Source organism: Chlamydotis macqueenii, chromosome 17, assembly GCF_036417535.1.
Source record: "Chlamydotis macqueenii isolate bChlMac1 chromosome 17, bChlMac1.mat, whole genome shotgun sequence".
Classification (NCBI taxonomy): domain Eukaryota; kingdom Metazoa; phylum Chordata; class Aves; order Otidiformes; family Otididae; genus Chlamydotis; species Chlamydotis macqueenii.
In genome coordinates this window covers 11,145,650-11,168,030 of record NC_141572.1, presented here as the reverse complement: position 1 = coordinate 11,168,030, position 22,381 = coordinate 11,145,650, and the positions used below count along the sequence as shown (strand labels likewise).

The following is a 22,381-nucleotide window of genomic DNA, read 5'->3' as shown; positions in this document are numbered from 1 at the left end:
CTCTCCGTGAAAAAAAAGTACGCAGCCAAGCATACTGCGCCCCGTCCTGCGTCAGCAGCGTAAATACCGCCTTTGATGGTGACTGCTGCGAGAGTAGCGTCACTGGCGTAGTTGGCGAATCGGACGGGCCGCGGGCGGGTGAGCTGAGGAGCAGCCCCTCAGGGAAGGGGGCGTGAGGAAAGGGGGGAAGCGCCGCCATGGAATTGCGGTGTGGAGGCGGTTTTACCTCGCTTCCCTGCTAAAGCATGGAGGGAGGCTCTCTCCCCGCCCGCCGTTTTTAAACTAATGTCACTGGAATAAAATTGAAAAAAAAAAATCATATTGAACAAAATGGTGGCCGAATTAATGGCAGAGATATAGCAGGTGAGTACCTTCAGGTACAAGGATTGAAGGGAGCTTAGTAGCTTTGGACTAGGTTTTCTTAGTCTCCAGAATGTCACTGTGAACACCTAGAATAGGTAGCAGGGATTTCCATTGTTATTAGATAGTTTCCCATAACTATTCAAGACTTCGCCATCTTTTTCAGTGTGATTTTGCTAAAAAGTATAGTGGTGGTGTTTGGAGAATGGTACATAGTGAGAAAGTAACTGCAACCTAAGGGTGCTCTGGATTGTCAGATGTGATCTGGCATTAGGAAAAAGCAACTCTGAACAGCTTGTGCTATAAAAGGTTAGCTCTCTGCAAATAGAAAAGTCGTCGAGGTATTTTTCATTATGTCCAGGTAACAATTATAATAATCAAAGTTCTTAAACTGGATTACAAAGCCAAAGTATTTCAGATCAGCCGGATTAAAATAAAAAACAGGAATAGAGATTCTGGCTTGTTGATCTTCAAAATCCATAAAAGAAAAATTATTACTTTAAAAAAGTATTTTCCGGAAAGGATTCATTTTTCTGCAACATTTTAGAGCAGATTATCTAAAGTAGAAACTATTTTCCTGAATTAGATTAGACTTCCACTAACTATATATTTGTAAACTTTCACCCTATTTCAGTAAGAAAAATGTGAACTTTTTTCAGTGTAGAAGGAGCAGGAGATCAAACTTCTCTCGCCTTTCAGTGTTAACTGTGCTCTTGTCCTTTTGGCATGAGTTGTTTTTTCTTCACCATAGTTTGGAATACTGATTTTGGTTAGTGGTCATGACATTAACTTATTTTATGTGCTGCTTCTGAATGCCTTCCTCAAATCCTTTATCCACAGAATCTGCTGGTGATACTGTTCCTGCAACATTTATATAAGGAGGGTTGTGATGCCATGGAGACACTATATTCCAGTACTCCCTGGTGACTGAATGCCCTTTAGCTCTGTAAGAAGAGAAAATCTGGATCTCAGTACTGATCATTCTCAGTATTTTTAGCAGCTTCATGTTTCTTAAGTCGATGATCTTTTTCCTCTAATGGTGTGGCTAATTTGTTGATTTGGTAAATTGGGATGTGTTTATGTGTATGGGAGGTTTAGATTAAATACATGCAATATAAGTGAAGATAGCCTCTCAGTTTTAAGATGTTTCTATTTGGTTGCCTTTGTCCCTCCTGTACTTTGGATTGACTGAGATTGTTGAATTGATTTTTTTTTTTTTTTTTTTTTTTGTAGCTTAGTTTGTGAAAGAGGTCTAGGAGACGAGCAGTGAGTCAGCCTCCATACACATGACATTTTTACATGCTTAGGATATGTTGAACTAGAACTAGGAGAATATGGAGAAAGCAAGTTAATGTTTGAAACTCTTACCAACTGTGAGGGTTTTCCTTTTTGCTTTCAGAACTGTTATTTTAAGACATTTACATTGCTGTAAAATTGTTCAAACTTGCCAAGAGGGCAGGAGCACACCATAAAAAGGGTCTAGACCTCTAGTTTTATATGGTCACATATAATAGAAATGTGCATATGGTAATAAATAAATACTGTAATGTCACCTCCTTTGGCAAATAACCTATCAGCTGCAAATCTGGATTCTTTAGGGAAAAGTGGGTGTTTCAGTATGGTTGAGATTACACGAGTGCCTGAAGTGGTTTAGAAGCTATTCCTTGCAAAAGAGAATAAAACATTAATTCTAAGTAGTGGACTAGTAATTTTGTTGAGCGTTATTCTTAGTATGGGGTTGTAAAAGACAACTGTACTTTTTTTGTTATGTCTCACTGGTGGCATGCACATCCTGACTCTAAAGCTGATATGAAATCAAGTTGAAATTCTGAAAAAATCCCTCATGAGTTTCTTTATAATTGCTACTGTGCTTAATATTAGCACTGTAACAGTTTCCCACTCCGTAAGTTCCTTGCCTGCTGGGTTAATCCTGCTCTTTGTATCCATATATACAACTATCTTTGAAAAAAAAACAGAACTACTTTCTTATATGCTATTAGAGGACCATTGGGTTTATGAAGGAGCGGTTTCTGATCAAAGGAATCTGTATGGCCACTAAAACCAGTTTGTGCTTTTAAAACTAGGGCCCTATGTGTAGTTAAATTACTCCAACTCCACCTTCCCGATCTGTAAGAGAAGGAGAGGAAGGGAACTGTTGCCAGCCTGTTGCTATGGCCACGCAGCAGCAGGCTGAGCTGTTTGTGTGGCTGAGATCCTGCTGCATCAGCTGCTGCACGGTGAGTCCTTTCTTACACTTTGCTACATGATGAATATTCTTATTAGAAACTTTCATTTGAATGCCAGTAAGAAATTGGTACCCTATTAAGGGTCCCCTCCTCCAGCAACCCACGAGGTTTCATTGCATAACCAAATTGGTGTGTCTCAAGTGGGATATCTAAATGCGTTTGTGATTTTCATATGAACAGTGTTCTTTTTCCAAGTCAGACTATCTGCTGATTTCATTCTTTCTGAGCTGATCTTGGATGAAAGTTTGATGTTGTGCCAAAAAATGTGGAAATTTCATCTTTCCTCCTTTCTTCTTCTGACCAAATGAAATCTGGTATCTGCTAACATTTATTAATGTGCTTAGTGCAGAGGCATTTCAAACAATGACGAGCAAGGTTTTTAAATTAAACACAGCAAAATCCTTTGAGGGCTGAACTTCAAGCACTTATGCTGAATTAAGTGGACAATTGTCTGTCCTCATATGGAATTAGAGTTGCTGCCTTGTAGTTTCAGAAAGTCACTGTTTGCTTCTACAGCTATGCACACTGAAGTGGTCCCTTTTACATATGAAACAGATTTTCTTTAGTGCAAATGAAGTCAAAGAACTGCCAGTTGTACTGAAAGGAAAAAAAGATGAGTCTATAAGAACTATTAATTTTTTTTTTTTTTTAAAACCATGTTTTTCCCTATATTGAGGCAATTCCTGAATACTGTCTTTCTCTTTACTTGTTTCCTGTCTGGTAGAATTTAATTGAATTTGGAGGATGAAGTCCAACCTAATGCATTTGGTTCCCCCAGTGAGTAGGGACAGAATAATCTCCCAGTTTCCCAAGGTAAGCATTCATTATCCCTCTGCTCTGCATCTGCCACACTGAGCTATCTTTCCCTTGTGCTAATACTATTTTAATTTAATGTACAGGTGTCTTCTGCTAAAATTACAAATTGTTGAAGGATTTATTTCAAAGATGAATGTGACTTCATGTTCCCATTTAATGCTGATATCTTTAATAATAATCCTAATTTCTTCTGTTAAGCTTTACAGAAAGTGACTTGCTACAAAAGTGGTAACCGTAGCTGATATTAATTATGCAAAAAGTCAAATTAGATCTATATGGAGGTTTTGGTTGAAGAATTTGAGGCAATTTTCATTTTCTGTTTATATAGGAGCCTTAGTCGTACAGTAGATCAAATGTAGTGGGCACTGTAGAAACACAGGCAGAAAAGATCACTCATGTCCCCAAAGAGTTTTGCACTCGAAGTATGATAGAAGAGTTAAGGACAGGGAAGGACAAGGAATTACCATTCTGGTTTTTTTCTGGTTGCTCAACAGATCCTTTTAAGGCAGTTAGCATTCTTTTCCATGCTTGATTCTCAGCCATATATTTTGCTTTTAATTTTATGAAAACTACCATAGTTTTTTTTTAAACAAATATAAGGTAAAATATGTTTTCCTCATTTTAAACTAATGCCTAGTTAAAAACTAGTAATAAAAACAGTGCTTCCCACATATAAGAGTTCTAAAAGACTTTGTAGTAATAATGACTTGCTGGTGGCATGCTTCCATCTGGTTTTGTCTTGTGTGTCTGGGATAATTTAAGGTACTTGCTATTATATAGAATGATGAGCAAATGTATTTGGCTGTGAAAGTTTAGCTAGTACTCGGATGCTGACACTCAGAGAGGTGGTCAAATCATGGCACTGTCCAAAGGAGTTTTTACAAACTTAACTGTGGGGAAGCCATACTGCCTTCTAACCCAAGTTGTCCCTTTTCCTGTGCCAGGGTATCTTTGAATTAATATTCTCATCTACTTTTTCCTTGCTGATTTGACTTCTTGCAAGATAGTCATCAAACAATTTATCCCAGTAGCTGTTCTCTCCTGTTTTCAGTGGTACACACCTGAGGCCTGTCTGCAGTTCAAAGAGCACTTCCATGCAGAGGTCAAGACAGCTTGTCAGCAGAGCATGAGAACAGCTGGGTAAGTTTGCAATAAACTAAGTATGCAGTGAAGAAAGTATTTTAAGCTCTTTATAAGCCTGCTTCTTTCATAGGCTTTTCTTCCCTCATTCCTCTTCTTCCTCAGTCCAGTATATTTTAAGACAGCTAAGCCCATGCATGTGGCAGTTCTCTGACCTATTTGACAGTAAGTAAATAGAGTGCCTCTTCTTCCATCAGTGTTGATGATGCTGTTTCTGCTGGCATAAGTAGTGTTGAAAAAAATAGCTGCATTGTTTATCAACAAATAGTTGTTTAACAACTTTGAACTAAACTCTTATTTCAAAATGTTGACTGTTTAAAATTCGTGTTGAATTTTGCATATGCAGGATTCTAGAGCAGTTATAAGGAATAGAGCAGATCTAGCCTTGCTGTATTTTTTGTTGGTGTTCCAAATGAGCAGTTAATAAAGGCTTTGGGGGGATATAAACATAGAGTAGTTTTAAGTTGCTTGAAACACAGAAGAATCTAGCTTTAGTCTTTTAGAAGTGTACATGCTCAGAAGTTGTCTTAAACATTTCCGTAAAACTAGAGCAAAATTATTGTAAATATATAACATTGAAAAATCCAAATAAACTGTTTTATGCCCTTGTAGTATTGTTTAAGTTGTTCTTTTTTTTTTTCCACATAATCTCTCTCAGAACTGTTACTTGTACTGATTTAATTCCTGAAGCAAGGGAAGAAAGCTAAACTGTGTTAGAAATCATCACTATTCAGTTAAAATAAATAGCTGTATATTTTAATGATAAATGCTTCTGTCTTCCAGTGTGAAGGATCTTTCGTAAAGTGGAGCTTCTATGAATAGTGACAATTAGCTCACTATTCTTTCAAATCTAGAGTTGTTGATTACCATGAGACTTGTCATGGTATCCATCTTTAAATGGAACTTTTTATTCATTTCAATAGAGAGTCTTGCTAAAAAAAAATTGAAGCCAAAATATACCTCCCTGAGAGATATTAGTGAGTTTATCACCTATTGGAAACACAGTCGCTGTCTTAGTTTCATGTAAATTTGTTACAAGTGTCCAGACAATTTTGCTAGCAAGATATGCTTTAGTGAATTGAGGCATTTTTTCCCCTCTGTGTCCAAGATCTATTTGTTTGTTTGTTTGTTTTTATTTCCAGAGTAAGCCAACTCTCCATTTATTCTAGTAACATAGTAAAAAGCTTTAAATTTTGGCTTTGTGAATAAAATTAAACCACTTTCCTGTCACTGCTTTCTAGATATGATTATTATTAGGTCATTTTTTGGTGGGGTGGGGGTAGGAGGAACAGACAACTGAGTGTTTTGTACAGTAATTGTAAAACTTGGCAGGAATAACCGTTATCTTCCATTTCCATTATACCAAGTAATGGAATATTTCTTTGTCAGTTGGAAAAGTAGTCTGAGAAATTCAGTAGCTAATGGCTGTATATAAGACTCCTGATATTCCATCAGTGTGTTAAATTGTCTAGTCTAGGGAGTTTGTTTTTTTTCCCGAATATGGATTAATGGAACGTACACCTCTAAACCATCACTTACTTTTTTGCTTTTCTCTTAAGATTGTTGATTTTATTCAGTATTTTATCAGTAACAGTTAATGAGGCAGAGACATGTCAGTGGTTTAGGGGTCTGTGGCCATCCAGTTAGCATTGCGTGGCACAGAAAATGCCTTGATTTTTTCTGAAATACTAGTCATGCAGCTTACCAGTCAAGATTTGGACTATTTAGAATAGATAACTTGGAATCAGCAACACATGTAAGCCTGATTTTACCAGAAATAGTATTGAATAGAAGATTAATTCTTTTTTTTTTTTTTTTTTTTTTTTAAAAAAAAGCCATTCCTTGATACAAAAAAAAACATTAAACCTCTTAAGCCATTTTTGTAGCATGTGCATGGGAGAAGTTAATCCAAGTTTAGGTCAACAAATACACTTACATTCACTTATCCACCTGTATCTCCTAAAAGATACACTACATTTCCATTTTAAGGATGCACCTTAATCAACTAAAGCCCATCTGCTGTATTTAGTGGGAGGACCCAGAGCAAAGAGGATTATTTGCATGAAGTCAGCTTCAGATTAATATTATTCCAGATAGTCAGGAAATGTATTGGCTCTAACCTATGGAGTTTTTTCTCCAGAGACAAATTCTGCAGTGGGCTATTTTATTCTCATCAGTTTCTTGTTTCTGCACTTACGACTTGATTTGTACTATTAAAGTCAATGAGAAACTTGTGATTAATTGTAATGAAAAGAATGCAGATACTCTGTAGTCTTATGTGCAAAATGCCAAATGTATACAGTTGTAGTCAAAGCAATTTTAATAGAATAGAATTTATGTCCCACTGGATTTAAGAAAAAAAAATGCACATTAAGAAATGGACTATTTCTGCTCCAGAGATGTGGGTTGGTTTGTTTGTTTGTTTTATGACCTTATTTTTCTTTGTTACAATTTAAGACTGATCTTGCAGCACAGCGGCATTTAGGTAAAATGGAGTCACAGGTTCATGTACGCATCACTTGCAATTTAAGGATCTAAATCAGAACTTTTAGAGAGAGAATGTTGAAATTGCTACTAAAAAACATGTAATGTTTTCAATTTTTTTTAACAGGCTGAAAATATCCAAAGTGGTTGTGGTAGGAGATGTGTATGTTGGGAAAACCAGCCTTATCAACAGGTGCAGTATATCTCAGCAGATGGTTTGATTCTGCTCTTTCTCAAATAAATGTTATAATATTTCCATTCCTATCCATTCATGGTTCTGTTTCGAACCATGGTTTTTGTTATTAAATAAAAGACAATTGCACAAAGTCTACAGTATCAAACAGGCTTGATATGCTAACACAGAAAGAAATGCTCCAGCACTTCCATCAGTGTCTATTATATTTGGAACTATTTTTATCCAGTCAAATGTGATACAATATTTCTTTAAGAAATACAGTCTATGAGCTAAACAACCAAAAAAAAAATTCTTTCCAGTGTCTGAGTCTTGGTTTCATATTTTCTCCTTACTTCTAGGGTTGTTCACTGAAACACTTCAAAGTCATCCGTATGTGGGTAGCTGTACTCATTTCTATAGCTGCAAGACTGTAGAGAAAGCTCAAGTTTTTCCATGGCTTATAAAATAAGAGGGGTACAATGCAGAATGCCTTAAATAATAGTTCTTTGATTCTTTACAGGATGTCAAAAACCAACTCTTACGGTTTTTGTAACTAAGTCCAGTGAACAGAATACTCAATTTCCATAGCTTATGATCACTGTGATGGTTTTCTGTCTATATTCGTGTTTTGTTAATATTATTTCTTCCATGTTCTTAAGTAAATACAGTAAGTTTTTAATCTTGTTGATTAATCATTTGGGTCATTATTTATGACCCAAAATATATTCCCTTGTAACTAAAACTATAAGATACTGTATCTTCCTTGATAGTCAAAACATATTTTATTCTGAGTCTCACCTCATCCTGAGAGCTTACTAAATGTATATGCTTTCTAGTTTGTTATCCAGTATCTCCTCTTTTTTAAAAATTTGTTTCCTGGTGTTTTTATATATGCATCTGCAATATGTAGCCACTCCAAGTTAGTTAATTATTTTCTTCATAATTTACCCTGAACAGTGTTAGTTTTGCAGTTATTTGTACCTTGGTGTACTAGTATTTCATCCCCTTTTTTTTTTTTTTTTTAATTGCAGATTTTGTAAAGATAATTTTGACAGAGACTACAAGGCAACTATTGGAGTGGATTTTGAAATTGAACGTTTTGAAATAATTGGAATGCCATACAATCTCCAGATGTGAGTTGAAACAGTGGGGGTGACTATTGCACAGAGTACAATATCAGCATGCTGGAGGCTCTAGTGGAATAGAAATTGAAAAAAAAAAATTGCACAAAGAATAATGTGATTTCCAAAACAGGTTCTGTACCCGGATTTGCAGTTTTAATAAAAATTTTACTCTTGGATTTCTCATCCCTAAAAAAATGTTTTGTCAATGAAAATTCATCTTGGATGTCTTGCACTGTTTCAGTGGAGTTCTTAGTCAAGTTTCTTGAAAGAGAAGTGCAAGCTCTTGCCACAGACTTTGTCCGGTTCTACTGTTACACCATTCTGTCATTTGAGTTTAGTAGGCTTAGTGAGCACTGTACTTGGCTTTACTGGGAGTTTTATTCCTGCAGCCATTGAAATTAATGGTAAGGTGTCCAGTGATTTCAGCACTTCTTAGGGACTAACTGATCTTGGAATCATAGAATCTTTAAGTTTGGGAAAGACCTCCAAGATCATCAAGTCCAACCATCCATGTAACACCATCTATGTCCATCTTCCTCAAATCACAGAGATTGAAGTGTTTTCATGAAAACATGAACTTAAAATCTTTGATTTTCAGCTTTATTTATCAGACTGGTGGGAACCTTGGCTTTCTCTCACCTGCTTTGCTTCTGTTGAAGGATGTCCTTTGTCCAGCTGAACAACATCCTTTGTCCAGTGGCTAGCAATATTGTTCTGTACAGGGCATTATTGAATCATCTATGCTGTAGTATGACCTAAAGCAGAAATAAGATGCTTTGCATGAAGTGTTTTAGTGCATGTATCTTAAAAACCTTTTCACTTAGGAACATATTTTTTTCTGAGATATCATTGATGTAAATAAATGGCTAGTGGGATTTATTGAAAAATACTTAAAAAACCTTTCCCACTGATTTCAGTGCCGTTGTGTTTTTGAAAATTCTGCCAGGTATTATCCTTTTGGAACTTGAGCCCCTCTAAAAATGTAGATACATGCATCAGTATTTTGCCTGCTGAAGTAATAAGGTTCATGAGCTACTAAACGTCAGTTGCATTATCTGCAGAATCTTTAGTGGCTGGGTAGAACACCTCCATATGATAAGCACTAGTGCAAGAGATTTCCATGAAAGATAAATTTGCAAGTGTCTGTGACTGGCAGTACTAGGCTATAACAAAACCCCAAACCTCTGTAGTGGTGGCGGTAGCTGAGATGACTGCGAATCATGTTCATTAATAAGAAGCACTTTCTTGATTTTTCTTGAGTGATGTCATTAGTACCTGGTGGACTGAGCTGTAGCTGTCTAATTTGTAATGTATGGACAGATATCGTATCTAGCAGTTGCAAGATTCTAATATGGGCTAATATATGATTTAGCTAGTATTTGCACAGAAAATTTTCAAAACTAGATTGCTGTAGAAATATATGCAAATGACATAGGTGCGGAAAAAATGTTTTAATAAAAGGATATTACCATGCAGAACATGAATGTTTGAATTGTGTCTCCAAAATGACCAGTAGTAAAAACAGACTTCAAATGTCTTCATTAAATGATAGAGCTTTACTGTGTTTCTATCAGTAGTTAATGAATAACATGTTCCAGATGGTCATACTTCTCTGGTATCATGTTCTTCTCCAACTTGTACCAGTCTGCTGCTTCATTAGCATGTTTACTCAGGTTACATTGGGTTTCATTAACCTGAAACTTCTTTTTTTCCCTCATTGCACAGATGGGACACAGCAGGTCAGGAAAAGTTCAAGTGCATTGCATCTGCTTACTACCGAGGAGCAGAGGGTGAGAACAATATTAATTTGATCCTGGCTGTGACAGAAGGTCATACTTTATACAGAAACATATGCCTATGTGCTCCTTCAAAAGGTACCTGTAGACAGACTGTGGTGGAATGGACTGTCGGTTATTGGAGAGAAGGGGGGACTAAAAACTTCATGAATTGATATGTTGTCACACCTGCAAGCTGTGAATGTTCTGATAATGCAGTGATAAAAATTGGCACTTGTATCTAGAGAGGAAAAGAATTCGGGTTTGGGTAAGATTATTGCTGAAGTTAGAAGTGGATACTTCTGGCATTCCCTCTGGTGAGAGACTATTTCTGCAGGAATTAAAGTGGTCTCAAAACAAAAGGAGTAATAGCACTATAGACTGCAGACTACAGGTAAAGACTAAATAAGGCTGAAGACTGAGGACTTCAGTCTTACTGGGTGATAGAGAAGGAAGAGGAATGAGCAAATAGATAGTCTTCCATCTCCTGTGTGTTAAATCTGCTCTTGCACTTTATATGCAAACATTCTGTCTGTTTAACAAGATGAGTTGGAGAGATTTCTGATACACTTTCTAGCTTAATTACTTTTTTTTCTGTTCTTGTCTTTTATTGCAGTTATAATAACAGTGTTTGATCTGGCTGATATCCAGACTTTGGATCACACCAAGTAAGTTTCTGTATTTTGGCTTAGCCTTTAAAGCTTTGTGTTGGGTTTTGGTGGTGGGGGTGCTACAGGGGTGGTTTCTGCAAGAAGCTGCTGGAAGCTTCCCCTTTGTCTAGTGGAGCTGGACAGGTCCAGGATGGACCTGCAGCTGGCCAAGGCTGAGCCAATTGGTGATGATGATAATGCTTCTGTGATACATATTCAAGAAGGGGAAAACGAAGCAGCAGTGTTGGGGGAGAGGTAGGAGGTGTGGGCCTTGGCCTTGGCCTCGGCCTCCTGCTGGGCAGCTGTCTTCGTTGGACCTGGCTCAGCAATGGAGAGGGAGGAGCGAGAAGGTGTGAGAGGAACAACTCTGCAGGCACCAAGGTCAGTGAAGAAGGGCGGAGAGGGGGTGCTCCAAGCAAAGATTTCGCTGCAGCCCGTGGTGAAGCAGGCTGTCCCACTGCAGCCTGTGGAGGTTAATGGTGGAGGAAAGATCCACCTGCAGCTCGTGGAGGACCTCATGCTGAAGCAGGTGGATGCCTGAAGGAGGCTGTAGCCTGTGGAGGGCATACCCTGGGGCAGTCGGTTGCTGAAGGAGTGCACCCTGTGGAAGGGACCCATGCTGGAGCAGTTCCTGAGGAACTAGCCAGTGGGAAGGACTCTGGAGAAGCTTGGGTAGGACTGTCTCCTGTGGGAGGGACTCCCTGTTGGAGCAGGGGAAGAATGTGAGGAATCCTCCTCCTGAAGAGGAAGGAGCCACAGAAAAAACGTGTGATGAACTGACTGCAATCTCCATTCCCCATCTACCTGTGCCACTCAAAGGGGAGGAGATAGAAAATTTGGGAGTAAAGTTAAGCCTGGGAAGAGGAGAGGGGTGAGGGGCAAGGTGTCTTTAAGATCTGGTTTTGTTCCTCACTAGCCTACTCTGGCTTGATTGTTAATACATTAAGTTAATTTTCCCCAAGAGGAGTCTGTTTTGCCCGTGATGGTAAGTCCTGAATGATCTTCCTGTCCTTATCTCGACCCACAAGCTGTTTATTGTATTTTCTCTCCCACCTCAGGGAGGGTGAGCAAGTTGCTGCGTAGTGTTTAGCTACTGGCTGGGGCTAAACCATGACAACCTTTTACAGCAGGTTTAATTGCAATCGAGACCCTGTAGTTGCTGAAAACTTGCTGGATCATGAGTGTACTTTCTATTGAGCTAAGAAATGAAGAATTACAGTCACTTGTGTGGATTACATAGGGTGGGATTTTTCTGAAGAAAATGCAGAGCATAAAGTTGAACTACTTACCCTTGACTTCCTTTGTAGTCAGTGGAGAGAAAAAGGCATTTCTGTAAGAGCGTGATCCTTCCAAAACTAGACATGCAGGAAGAGATGAAGTGCACCCCAAAAGCATACTTTTTTCTCTCCATTTTTTATAAACAGAATAACAAGCTGGCATCTGATGTAAATGGTGAAACTGATGAGATGCGCCTCCTGCATAATATCTCAAGAGCCTCTCATTTTGTAGGTGCACTGCTAGCCTGAAATTATTTTCTTTCTCTAGTTTCTGTAGCGATTCTCTTGGGAGGTGGGCTGTCAAAATAAGAGAAAATTAAGAACTCAAAGTGTGTGTAGATGCAATTGAAACTTACTGGATCAGATTCTTGGTCTGGTTACAACAGCGTGCTAATTGGTGTGAGTAAACTTGTTCTGCTTTTAGTGCAGGCTGTAAAACCCTACATGGATGTGATCCACGTTGTTGTCACTAGCTCAGAGCGTATATATTTCTAACTTACTGTTGTGACTGTAATGCAGGTACATGTTTCTTTACAACCTGTACTCTGTCTTATCTGAATGTATATTAGACTGTTTCCTTAGAGTACTGCAGTGGTACTTAGCTTATTTACATAGGACTTTGTAAAATAGTGTATATATTAGTGTCTCTGCTTGGCTGAAAATAATTGAAGCCTGTGAACCTGATTTCACACACACACACACACTCCTTTCCCTCCTTGACTTGTGTTGGATGACTCAAACTTGATTGCCAGAGTAACAAAAATATAAAAGCTTATGAGACAAGAGTCATGCAACCTTCATAGGGAGCTGTTTTATAATGCTGAATAGATTATTTCACTCTTCTTTCTTCTCGTTTGTATCTAATCTGCTATGTTGTTCATGTTTTTTCCTCTGCCTCTTGTTTTCTTATTGCTAATCTCAATCAAAACTTTACCTCATCCCTTATACTGATAAATACTCTCTCTGGGTGCTAAAGTTGTTGAATTTGCACTCTGCAGTGGGCACATTTGAACTTTTCCTTAGCGGAAGGCATGTACTCAAAAGAGTTGGAATAGCTCCTGGTCACTTTCTGTCTAGAAGAAAAGACTTTTGGTACTCTCACATAAGTTCATCCTCTCATTTTTCTTGTAACCCTATTAATTGTCACTTTCTCCTATATTCCACAATCCTTCTGACTAATTCTCTCATTTCCCTTTTGTATTTCAGACAGTGGCTAGAAGATGCATTGAGGGAGAATGAGCCAAATTCCAGCTTCATCTTTCTGGTTGGAACAAAAAAAGATTTGGTGGTAAGTAAATTGAATGCAAATAAGGAAATCAGATTTCCCCTGGTTTCTCAAGTGGTTTCCTTTACAAGTTGAACACAATGTTGTTGAGATAAAGACCTTGAGGGGAAAAAAACTAAACCGGAAGAAGATCACAGGTAAATAGAACAGCACACTTGGAACCAATTTTAGAAGACACTTTCTGAAAAAATGGGTAGTTAGTGAAATATCCCTATTTCCATTCCTTGCATGACATTTTCCAAGCACATACAAACAACTGAAAAGGTAGAGAAAAGTTGAGTGCACAAAAGAACAGAGTAGCTAATGATCTTGAAGGTTTTGTTGGTGTTTTTTTTAGAGACAGCATGTTCATTATTCAGGAACAGGGGGGAATTCTTATGTGATTATTGTGAAATCATTTTCTGAAGAACAGCATATAATGCACTCACCCTATACCATTCTGAGTCTTGTGTTTGTCTTTTTCTAGCTATCAATACTTAATTCTTAAAGATTTCAAAATAAACTAACTTCTTTTGCTGTTTAGTTGTTTTGGGGGTTTTTTTTTTATTATTCCCCCCTCTCAGCTTCCAGAGTATCACTTATGCAGTTTGTTTCTTACCCTTCACTGAAAATAAGTCCCAGAAAGCTACGTCTGTTAGTCTTTTTGGTACTTTGTGTTGCTTATGCTGCTTTTTCTGAGTTGTAGTAAGAGCTAACTGTGCCAGACCCGTGAGATCACAGCTCTAAAGTCTTTTCTAAGCTAGAATTCCTTACTCTAAGTTAGTTTCTGTTGTTAGAATGATAGCGCTTTCAACTGAAAGGGAGACAAGAACAAAGCAAAGTACTATGAGTTCTAGGTATTGCTTCAGGATAAAGCCAGTATCTTCCCAACTGGATTCACTCTACTTGTCATCTTGATGTCACAGCATCCCTTCCAAATTTTTAGAATTCTTTGCAATTGTACAGGGCTTCCACATTGTAAGACAATGCACAGAAAACTGTACAAACAAACAAGACTGGTATCATTCATCACAAATGGGCTAGAAATTGAAAGCAAATAGCAACATACTGATATGGTTGATCATGGAGAATAAAGGGGGGGGCGGAACCTGAAAATTTAAGTGCAAGGAAGAAAAATCCATTGAAGGAGCAAGAAAATTTAGTCTTAAGAAGAGATAAGAAAGAGCAAACATAAAAAGGCAGGAACGCCATTGTGTTACAATATAGTAAAAATAGATGGAGTAGAAAAAAAGGATCTGAGACAGAGGCAAGAAAGATTAAACCCAAAGAATCATAGTGACTAGTAGGTCCTGCAGCTCTTCTGCTGAGAATGGTGGGGTGGCGAATTTAAAAGATCGGTAACTGTGCTGCTATCTTTACAGCTCCCTACTATGCTATATAGTTAGATACAATGGTCACACTTGTTAGCTGTTGTTTTGTTTCAGTACTGCAGGAGGTGAATGGAGACTTCAATTATAAAAGCAGTGCTCAGTATTTTCTCTTCCAAATACTTGAATGTTCTTGAAATCATACCTGATAGCAGAAGTTCTAAGGCAAGGGAAAACTGGAAGCATCACAGTCCAGGTGCTAGCAGTACCTCTATGTTGTTACCAGCCCAGATACACTTCTGTTAAAGTTATTCCATCTTTATGCAGTCAGATGCTGTGTGTGAAAGGACAGAGCTAGATGCCATCCGCTTTGCCAATGAGATGCAGGCAGAATACTGGTCAGTTTCAGCCAAAACAGGTAAGTTACTGCAAAGGATGTAAAAATAGCATAACCACAAAAGCTTATGTTAAGGTGGGAGAAAGTTCAAGTTCCTTATCTCCCCATTCCCATGCATGTTTTTTTGTTCTTGCATTTTGTTGGTATTGGACACTTCAGGTTTATTAATGAGTGATTTTATTTGAGCATTTGTATGTGTGTTTGCACTGTCATGTTTACAGAAAGGAGTACTTGAGCTGCTTTGCAATGTCTAAGCATGTTTAATTCATGGGTAGTTACATAAATACACATCTGTGCTGCTGCTCAATGTTTGCAATGAGAAAAGATTATACCACAAACTGACTTTTCTTTATTGCTGACTAAAAATAAAGGTACAGTACAGGGTACAGTGTTCCAGAGTAAGACAATGAGAAATTCTCTCTGCAGTGATTAGAGTGGAGTACAGATTGTTGGAGAGGCCTGCTCTGTCCCAGTATTGAGCACACATCTGTTCACAGATGTGCTTATTATGTTTGATCATGTGTTGATGTGCAGTTATAAAAACACATAATTTCTGTTCTGTTTCCTAGGAGAAAACGTGAAAGAATTCTTTTCCCGAGTTGCTGCCTTGGCCTTTGAACAGTCCATGATAAAGGAGCTGGAGAAACCTGCTGGGCACATGACCCAAATTGGGACAGGAAGCCTCATCAGTATGTTAAGTTTCACTTTTTGTGTGTATTTTCCTTGTTTACAGTCTGAAGGATTGGGAAGGTTTTTCAAGCATTAAAGCCCGTTTCAAATACCTGCAAGTGTCTTCATACCAGTGTCTACTTGAGTTCCAGCATATAGGAGTGACTGGGGCTGCATTCCAGCTTTCGTTACCCTTAATATTGGATGATATAATTTCTTATGAATTAATTTTATAACTTTTTTGTTTCTACAGAACTGGAAGAGAATATGATGGAAATCCCAGAAGGCAACAGTCAAGTCAGCCTCAGTTGCTGCTAACTGTCAACTGTCTTTGCAAGCACCATGCTTCTCTGTAGTCCAGCACAGAGCACCTGCAACAGTGACAACTCTCAAATCAGAAATAGAATGTTTTATTTTTGGAAAGGAAGGAGGAAAAACTTATCCAAACTTTCTTTCTTAGAGTTCCCTTGCTGCTGCAGGCTTACTTGTGCAGAATGGTACAATTGTTACATAAGCCTTTATCTGTGTTGTGGAAATGTAACATCCTTATCTTAATGCAAGAAGACATTGCCAGTGCCGTGTGCTCACCTGTCTGCCAGAAACACTTGTAGTCAAACTTATATAATTTTAGAGTGTTGTTCTTTGATAATTCTCTACAAGTCTCAAATAGTGAAGTCGCATTCTCATTGGAGTAGAAAACAAATGGCAGTTTCGAATAAAGGCTGCTATCCATATGTTTTTGCCTTTTAAAATTGTAGTATAAAATAACTCTGACTTGCTTTTACTCATTCCAAATATTTAAAAGTGTTCCAAAAGAAAGATTTTTAAATAACAGGTGTGGAAGTACACAAATGCAGACTGCATAGTTTTCACTGTGGTTTCTCCATCCAGGAAAAATCTGTGTTATTTTTGATTTTCCACTTGAGAATCAGAGCTCAGTATTTAAATATTTCCAAGCCTAGGAGAAGTCCAGGTAGGAACTTTGTTGTTTTAACCTACTGTCTAGTATTTTGAAAATGTTACTAGATAAGAACGCTATTCTTTTCCATTCTCTTCAATAAGAAAGAATGGTCACATAGGTACATGGCATAGAAAAGTTAGATTTCATGTATTCCCTCTTCCAAAGAGGATGCAGAATCCTTCTCTGGATTGATCTTCAGTAATGTTGTCTACACTGCAGTTCTGCTTTGTTGCTAAGAGTAATGACATTTTCATTTTATTCTAACTGGTGTTCTTTGTTTGTCGTAGTGTAACGTGATTCTAAAACCATACGCAGTCTCAGTCATGAGCTTGTTCGTCCCTGTCTGTGGTAGGAACTCTTGAGTTGGTAAGGTTAGATATGATACTGCTTCTAAACTCGTAGTCACTCTATTTGCTTTTTTTTTGCTCCAGTGCTTAACAGAAGCAATAATAGGAGGGAAATAGCTTTGCCATTTTGTGAAAAGACTTGCAAGTGTGTGTGAGTTTAGAGGGATGGGAAAAGATGGAGTTCTGCAAAGCAGACACATGCCTGTTAGGGTACTTGCTGTATGAAGATGTCGTTACTGAATGCTTTCGATAGCATCTGCTCTCTGGACATGCTGCTGTGACTTGGTATGCTGGCTGGATCAAAAAAACATTGCCGTAGTTTTGCCTTTTCAAATACCCTTTGACATTACCTGGCGCAATTAGTTCTTCAGAAATTACAGTCATTGTTTGATGATGAGATATTAGCTCTGGGTACCGAGTTTCATCGAAGCAAAGCAGCTTTACAATGCTCTTCTGCTCTTTGGGCAACAATGACTGATGTGAAAAGATACTCCTGTTTTAAAAGCCATTCCTGCTGACAAATGACGTTGCCAATGACAAATAACGAATGACAAATAACGTTGCCAAAAATTACTTTAACAAATATTTGGTCAGTATTTGTGAAATTGTATTAGTATGATTGAGTATGATAATTAGGTTTAAACCGCAAAAGTACAAAATTAGTGAAATACACTCATTTTATTTCTCTTTAATTTTTCCAGTATATCACTTCAGTTCTGAGTATCTAGTTAGTGATATTTCTCTGAAGATAAATGAGATGCTACTAAGTCTTTTGCTTGCACTTGACCATACAAATTTATGGTCCTTCAAAATTACTATAAGCACTCAAAAGAAAGAATTAACCAAGGAATCAAAGTGGGACAACAGAAATACTGCTTCTCTAGAAATCTATCAGCAGCTTATAACTCCATACTTCTAAGATTCAAATCCAGCATTACATGCTGTGCTGTCATTAAAGGAAAAGAAAAAAAAGGTGAAACATCTTCTATAATGCTCTAAATTTCATACTGCAACTATTTTAAATGGGGAGAAAAGAAGAGAAGCTATGGACAGTTACAACTTACTGTTGCTTAAGATACTCATTAAATCATTACAGAAACAACAATCTCTGTAAAACTAATCATAACAGGACCTTTCAGATTTGAGCTGCTGGGAAAACAGACATTTGTTAATAAGTCCATGCACCAAACTGCAAATATTCTAGATTCTCTGCCATTTTCCCCCAAAAATTGTTTGATAAGAAATAGGAAAAAGTGGAGAAAAGATGACTTAAACATCGTTTTTATTACTTTTATTTTCTTATGATGTAAGTTAGAGCAGCTTCATAGAATATGATGAATAGAGATCTAGGAACTCCGTGTCTCTCTTTTATTGGATGATCTTCACTTTGGCAATTGTGCTAATTCTGTTGGCAGAGACACAAATGTAGCATTTGGTGGAGAAAATTAGTATGTGTGGGTATGTAAGGATATGTGTATCTAAATGTGTAATATTTTGACCTTATGATGTTCTATGTTCATCTCCCAAATCTGATTCACAAGGATGACGAATATACACTCCTCTTGTACCACGTGCTGCACTGAGTGGGCAGCACAGCCATGGTCTTCATGTTTACTGGGTTTGAATGAGAGTAGAAAAGATGGTTCACTCTACTGCAGCAAATCATGTTGTCTAGGCTAGGTGCTAGGTTTCAATGCAGACGTGTGAGTGTTTACAGCTGCAAAATGACTCACTAACGCATCAAAGAAAAGATCAGGATTCCAGGGTTGTTTGGTTTTTTTGTTGTTGTTGTTTTTTTTTTCCTCTCAAAAATATATCTCATAAGTATTTCTTTGGTTACTGAGCTCAATTACAGTACAAAATCAGAGATGCAATCTCTTCAGCAATGCAATCACATTGCTTGGAAAATCAGATGGGACATTTTCTTCTAGTGATTCAGTAGACTGCTTGATGTCATTACGGGTTTGTATCTTCTGGAGCTCCAAAAACTTCATGTACAAATGCAATACTCTGTCAGTTGTTAACTATCACTTGACAATGGTCTGACTCCATCTATGATGGATGCTTTGAGACCAGAGTTTTTTTGGTTGGTGGGGTGTTTTGGGGGTTTTTTGGATGGTTGGTTTTGGGGGGTGTGTTTTAGCCGCACCGAGACTTCCCCTGCAAATAACTCACTATTAATAACTGACCATCTAAAATGAATCTTGGCTTGTGTTGCAAATGACGAATTGCTTAGGACCACACAAAGGAAACCAACTAATTTGCAAGTTTTTAAATGTTTCTGGCTGGTTTATGCCATAAATGTTTCTGTTTTATCTATGGATGTTAATCTATTCTATCAGTAACTTAATTGGCTCCGAAGAAGCTTTAATATTGTGGAAAACAGTGTCGGAGCAACTGTATTAACTCTGAATATAGAAATATAATTTTTATAGCAGTTGAAGCTCTCATAGTGATCATGGCAACAGTTGCAGTGCCAGCTTCCTTCTGGAATTTGCAGCTGAGAAATTGGAGAAGTGAAATTCGGAGGCAGTCTGAAGCAAAGTTAAAGAAGCAATTGTAATAATTGATTTCCCAAAAGAAGTGCTACTGTTATGCTGTTTCTTATCTTAATAAGTAGAAGCTAATGTGTTAATGAGTTTCTATTTAAATAAGTATGCCTAACTGTTTGAGCAAAACAACTGGTAGTGGATCAAAAGCCATTTAAGAAACAGTCACCTTGCAGGCAAAGTTAATTTCTTATTATAAAAGCTTTTCCTTTTAATTTTAGTGATGTTGTTTCTGTCTTCTGAATGATTATTTGACACTCTAGGAAATTATTATTTATATTCTTATAGGTAATGTGATTCAGATCTTTCCTTTTGGTTCCCAGTTCAGGCTCGTTTCATAGTGGTATGACTGGAATCCATTCTTTATGAACAAATCTGTCTCCCTCTGTGTCTTGTCAGGTTTTCATCAATAGAGGTTGTTCTAGGGAGTACAGAACAACACACCAGTGAGCAAATGCTATAAATTCCTCTCTGTATCGTATCCTCTGAGCGTGTGAGTTAAAATGAAGTGTCTGGCAAGTTGAAGTTGTAGCAGAATCCACATTTCGTAGTGGAGATGGTTGATCAGGTTCTTGTATTTTTGGCCAGAAGGTTGTTCTCACAGCATGAAATCGCCATTCTCGGTATTCTAAGAATGAGAGTTCCCATTTTTCTGGGTTCATGGAATGATTTAAATTGGATGGGTCTTCTTGAGATGTGGTTTCTTAGTTTTAGTCAGACACTAATCAGAAATCATGTTTTATTTATCTTTAAAAAGACTCCTCTTATGTGCTTTTTTTTTTTTTTTTTTTGTCTTACAAAACCTTTGATTCTTTCGTGTGGGATCGTGCTGAATAAACCGTTCAGAACTGACAGCTCAAGAGTTTTTAAGCCCAAGCCGACTGGCTCCTCATCCCCACATGAGGGAGCTCTACGGTCACTGCAGTGTTAGTACCGTTTTGACTGGGAAGGGCTTTGCAATCTCCTGTAGGCCAGCAGAGGGTATGTGCTGCACAGTCTGTAGCCCCCTTATCACAGGATTCTTAGCCTCCCATCACAGATCTGTGTCTGCCAGCGTAGCCTTAATAAAATTTTGTATCCTATTAAAATAATACTCTGTTGAATGCATAAAGTATTAGCAAAAATCCAGAGATCCCTTCAGTTCCCACTGGAATTTCTGATGTTGTAGTATCTCAATAGATAAAGAGAGTGCAGTTGTTTAATAGTACGATTCACTAAAAGTTAGGTGTACGTATAGAAATCCCTCCTCTGACTCATCAGAATTCTTGCTCCCTCCAGAGAGGGCACAAATTTCAGAAAAGTGAACTCAAATAGAAAAAACTCTACACGTAAAAAAAAAAAAAATCAGAAGTTATTTCAGTAAGAGCAATGTATGAATTCAGAACATATCCTTATGATGCAATATACCTGTCATTATTACAACCGTGCCAGTACAGTCTTAAACTTCATACTACTAGAAATACATTGCATGTCAGAATTTTGTTGTTCAAACTGGCACTAAGGCAAACAAATACCAGATATTATCAATTTATTTTATTTCTGTTAAAGACAGAATGTCTTGAAAGATTTATAGAGGTATTTACTAAGCATATATATTTATTATGATTTAGATTGTAATCTCTTTTCCATATAGGTCAGCCAATGCCTGTTGTGTGTGAAAAGCTGAGGAAACAAGTGCAGGAAAAGAGGTTAAAGCCAGGAAACAAAAACCAAGAGGGATGAACTGTGAAAAACTGACTACATGATTAGCCATTTATGATGACATGTCTGAAAATACCCCAAAATATTTTGTTTGGTATATAAAAAAGCATGAAGAGAAAAACTATTTAATGGATTATGAAGCATTACATATCTCAAAGGTAAGAGAGCTGCTCCTGTGGACTTGCGCTTTTCATTCCTATGGGATTTTGTTAGTTCTTGTTGGGATTACATCCTGCCCTCTTTTCTAGTGACATGTACCAGAAAAGGTACACCTCCCTGCAGACATGAAAGAAGCAGGTTTAGAGGGGATAGGAGGTGTACATATCTCACTTTTTCCTGTCATTGAAAGGGACAAGATGGAACTTCAGGTGTATTTGTTACCACTTGAATTAGTACATGGAAAGGATACAGGGCTTAAGCAAGATTACGTACTGTGATTTCAGAATGAGTAATGCTCAACAGCCAGACTTTTGTTTAAATCATTTGCCACCCTTCACCCAGAGCTGAGGCGTGGGACTGAGTTATTTGGGCTAGGGTAATAGGCAGGTCGAAAGTGAGACTAATACCTGAACAAAGCAGCCTTTATTGTTAACATCATAGTGATTCTGAAGTACCAGTTGCCCATCTCTGAAATCTAGCTTGTCGTTTAGTGGCAAGGAGGGAAGGATTGAGTGAATGACAAGCCTACTACCGAACAGCGCTTACATGACTGGGGGAAAACATGACCTTTGAAGGTGAACTGCATCGGTGCCTGAGGGGAAGAGTGTTGCTGTGAACACAAGAGAGAGTAGGGAGATGTGCTGGTGTTTATACACAGTATATGAGGGCGTGGGTGGAGGTATGGACAAGAATGGATCCCTGGCTATGCACACAGGGATGCGTGTATGACATGTTTTTGCCCAGGCTTAGATATAGCCATGTCTCCCTACAGTGATGGCCAGGCCCGTGGCTGCAAGCGTGAGCAGACCTGAGTGTACTCGAGTTTGCAAATATCTGCCTTTGTCTCTCAGGCAGCACCGTCGAGACGGGCGCAGGGCCAGGCCCGGCAGAGTCCCGCGGGCACGGCCTCCCGCAGCCGGCCCGGGCTGCCCCTTTAAGAGGCCCCAGCCCCGTGTCAA

At 38.0% G+C, this 22,381-nt stretch overlaps 1 protein-coding gene across 1 annotated transcript; it reads left to right on the top strand.

Moving 5' to 3' along the window:
* The first annotated feature begins 226 nt into the window (after positions 1-226).
* On the top strand, positions 227-16,439 carry RAB36 (RAB36, member RAS oncogene family). Its single transcript, XM_010119510.2, has 12 exons — positions 227-363; positions 2,445-2,597; positions 3,331-3,419; positions 4,474-4,562; positions 7,174-7,239; positions 8,253-8,354; positions 10,071-10,135; positions 10,737-10,788; positions 13,254-13,335; positions 14,967-15,057; positions 15,606-15,725; positions 15,959-16,439. The coding sequence occupies exons 3-12, from the start codon at positions 3,351-3,353 to the stop codon at positions 16,021-16,023; spliced, it is 801 nt and encodes a 266-aa protein (XP_010117812.2). The 5' UTR covers positions 227-363; positions 2,445-2,597; positions 3,331-3,350; the 3' UTR covers positions 16,024-16,439.
* The last annotated feature ends 5,942 nt before the right edge of the window (positions 16,440-22,381 follow it).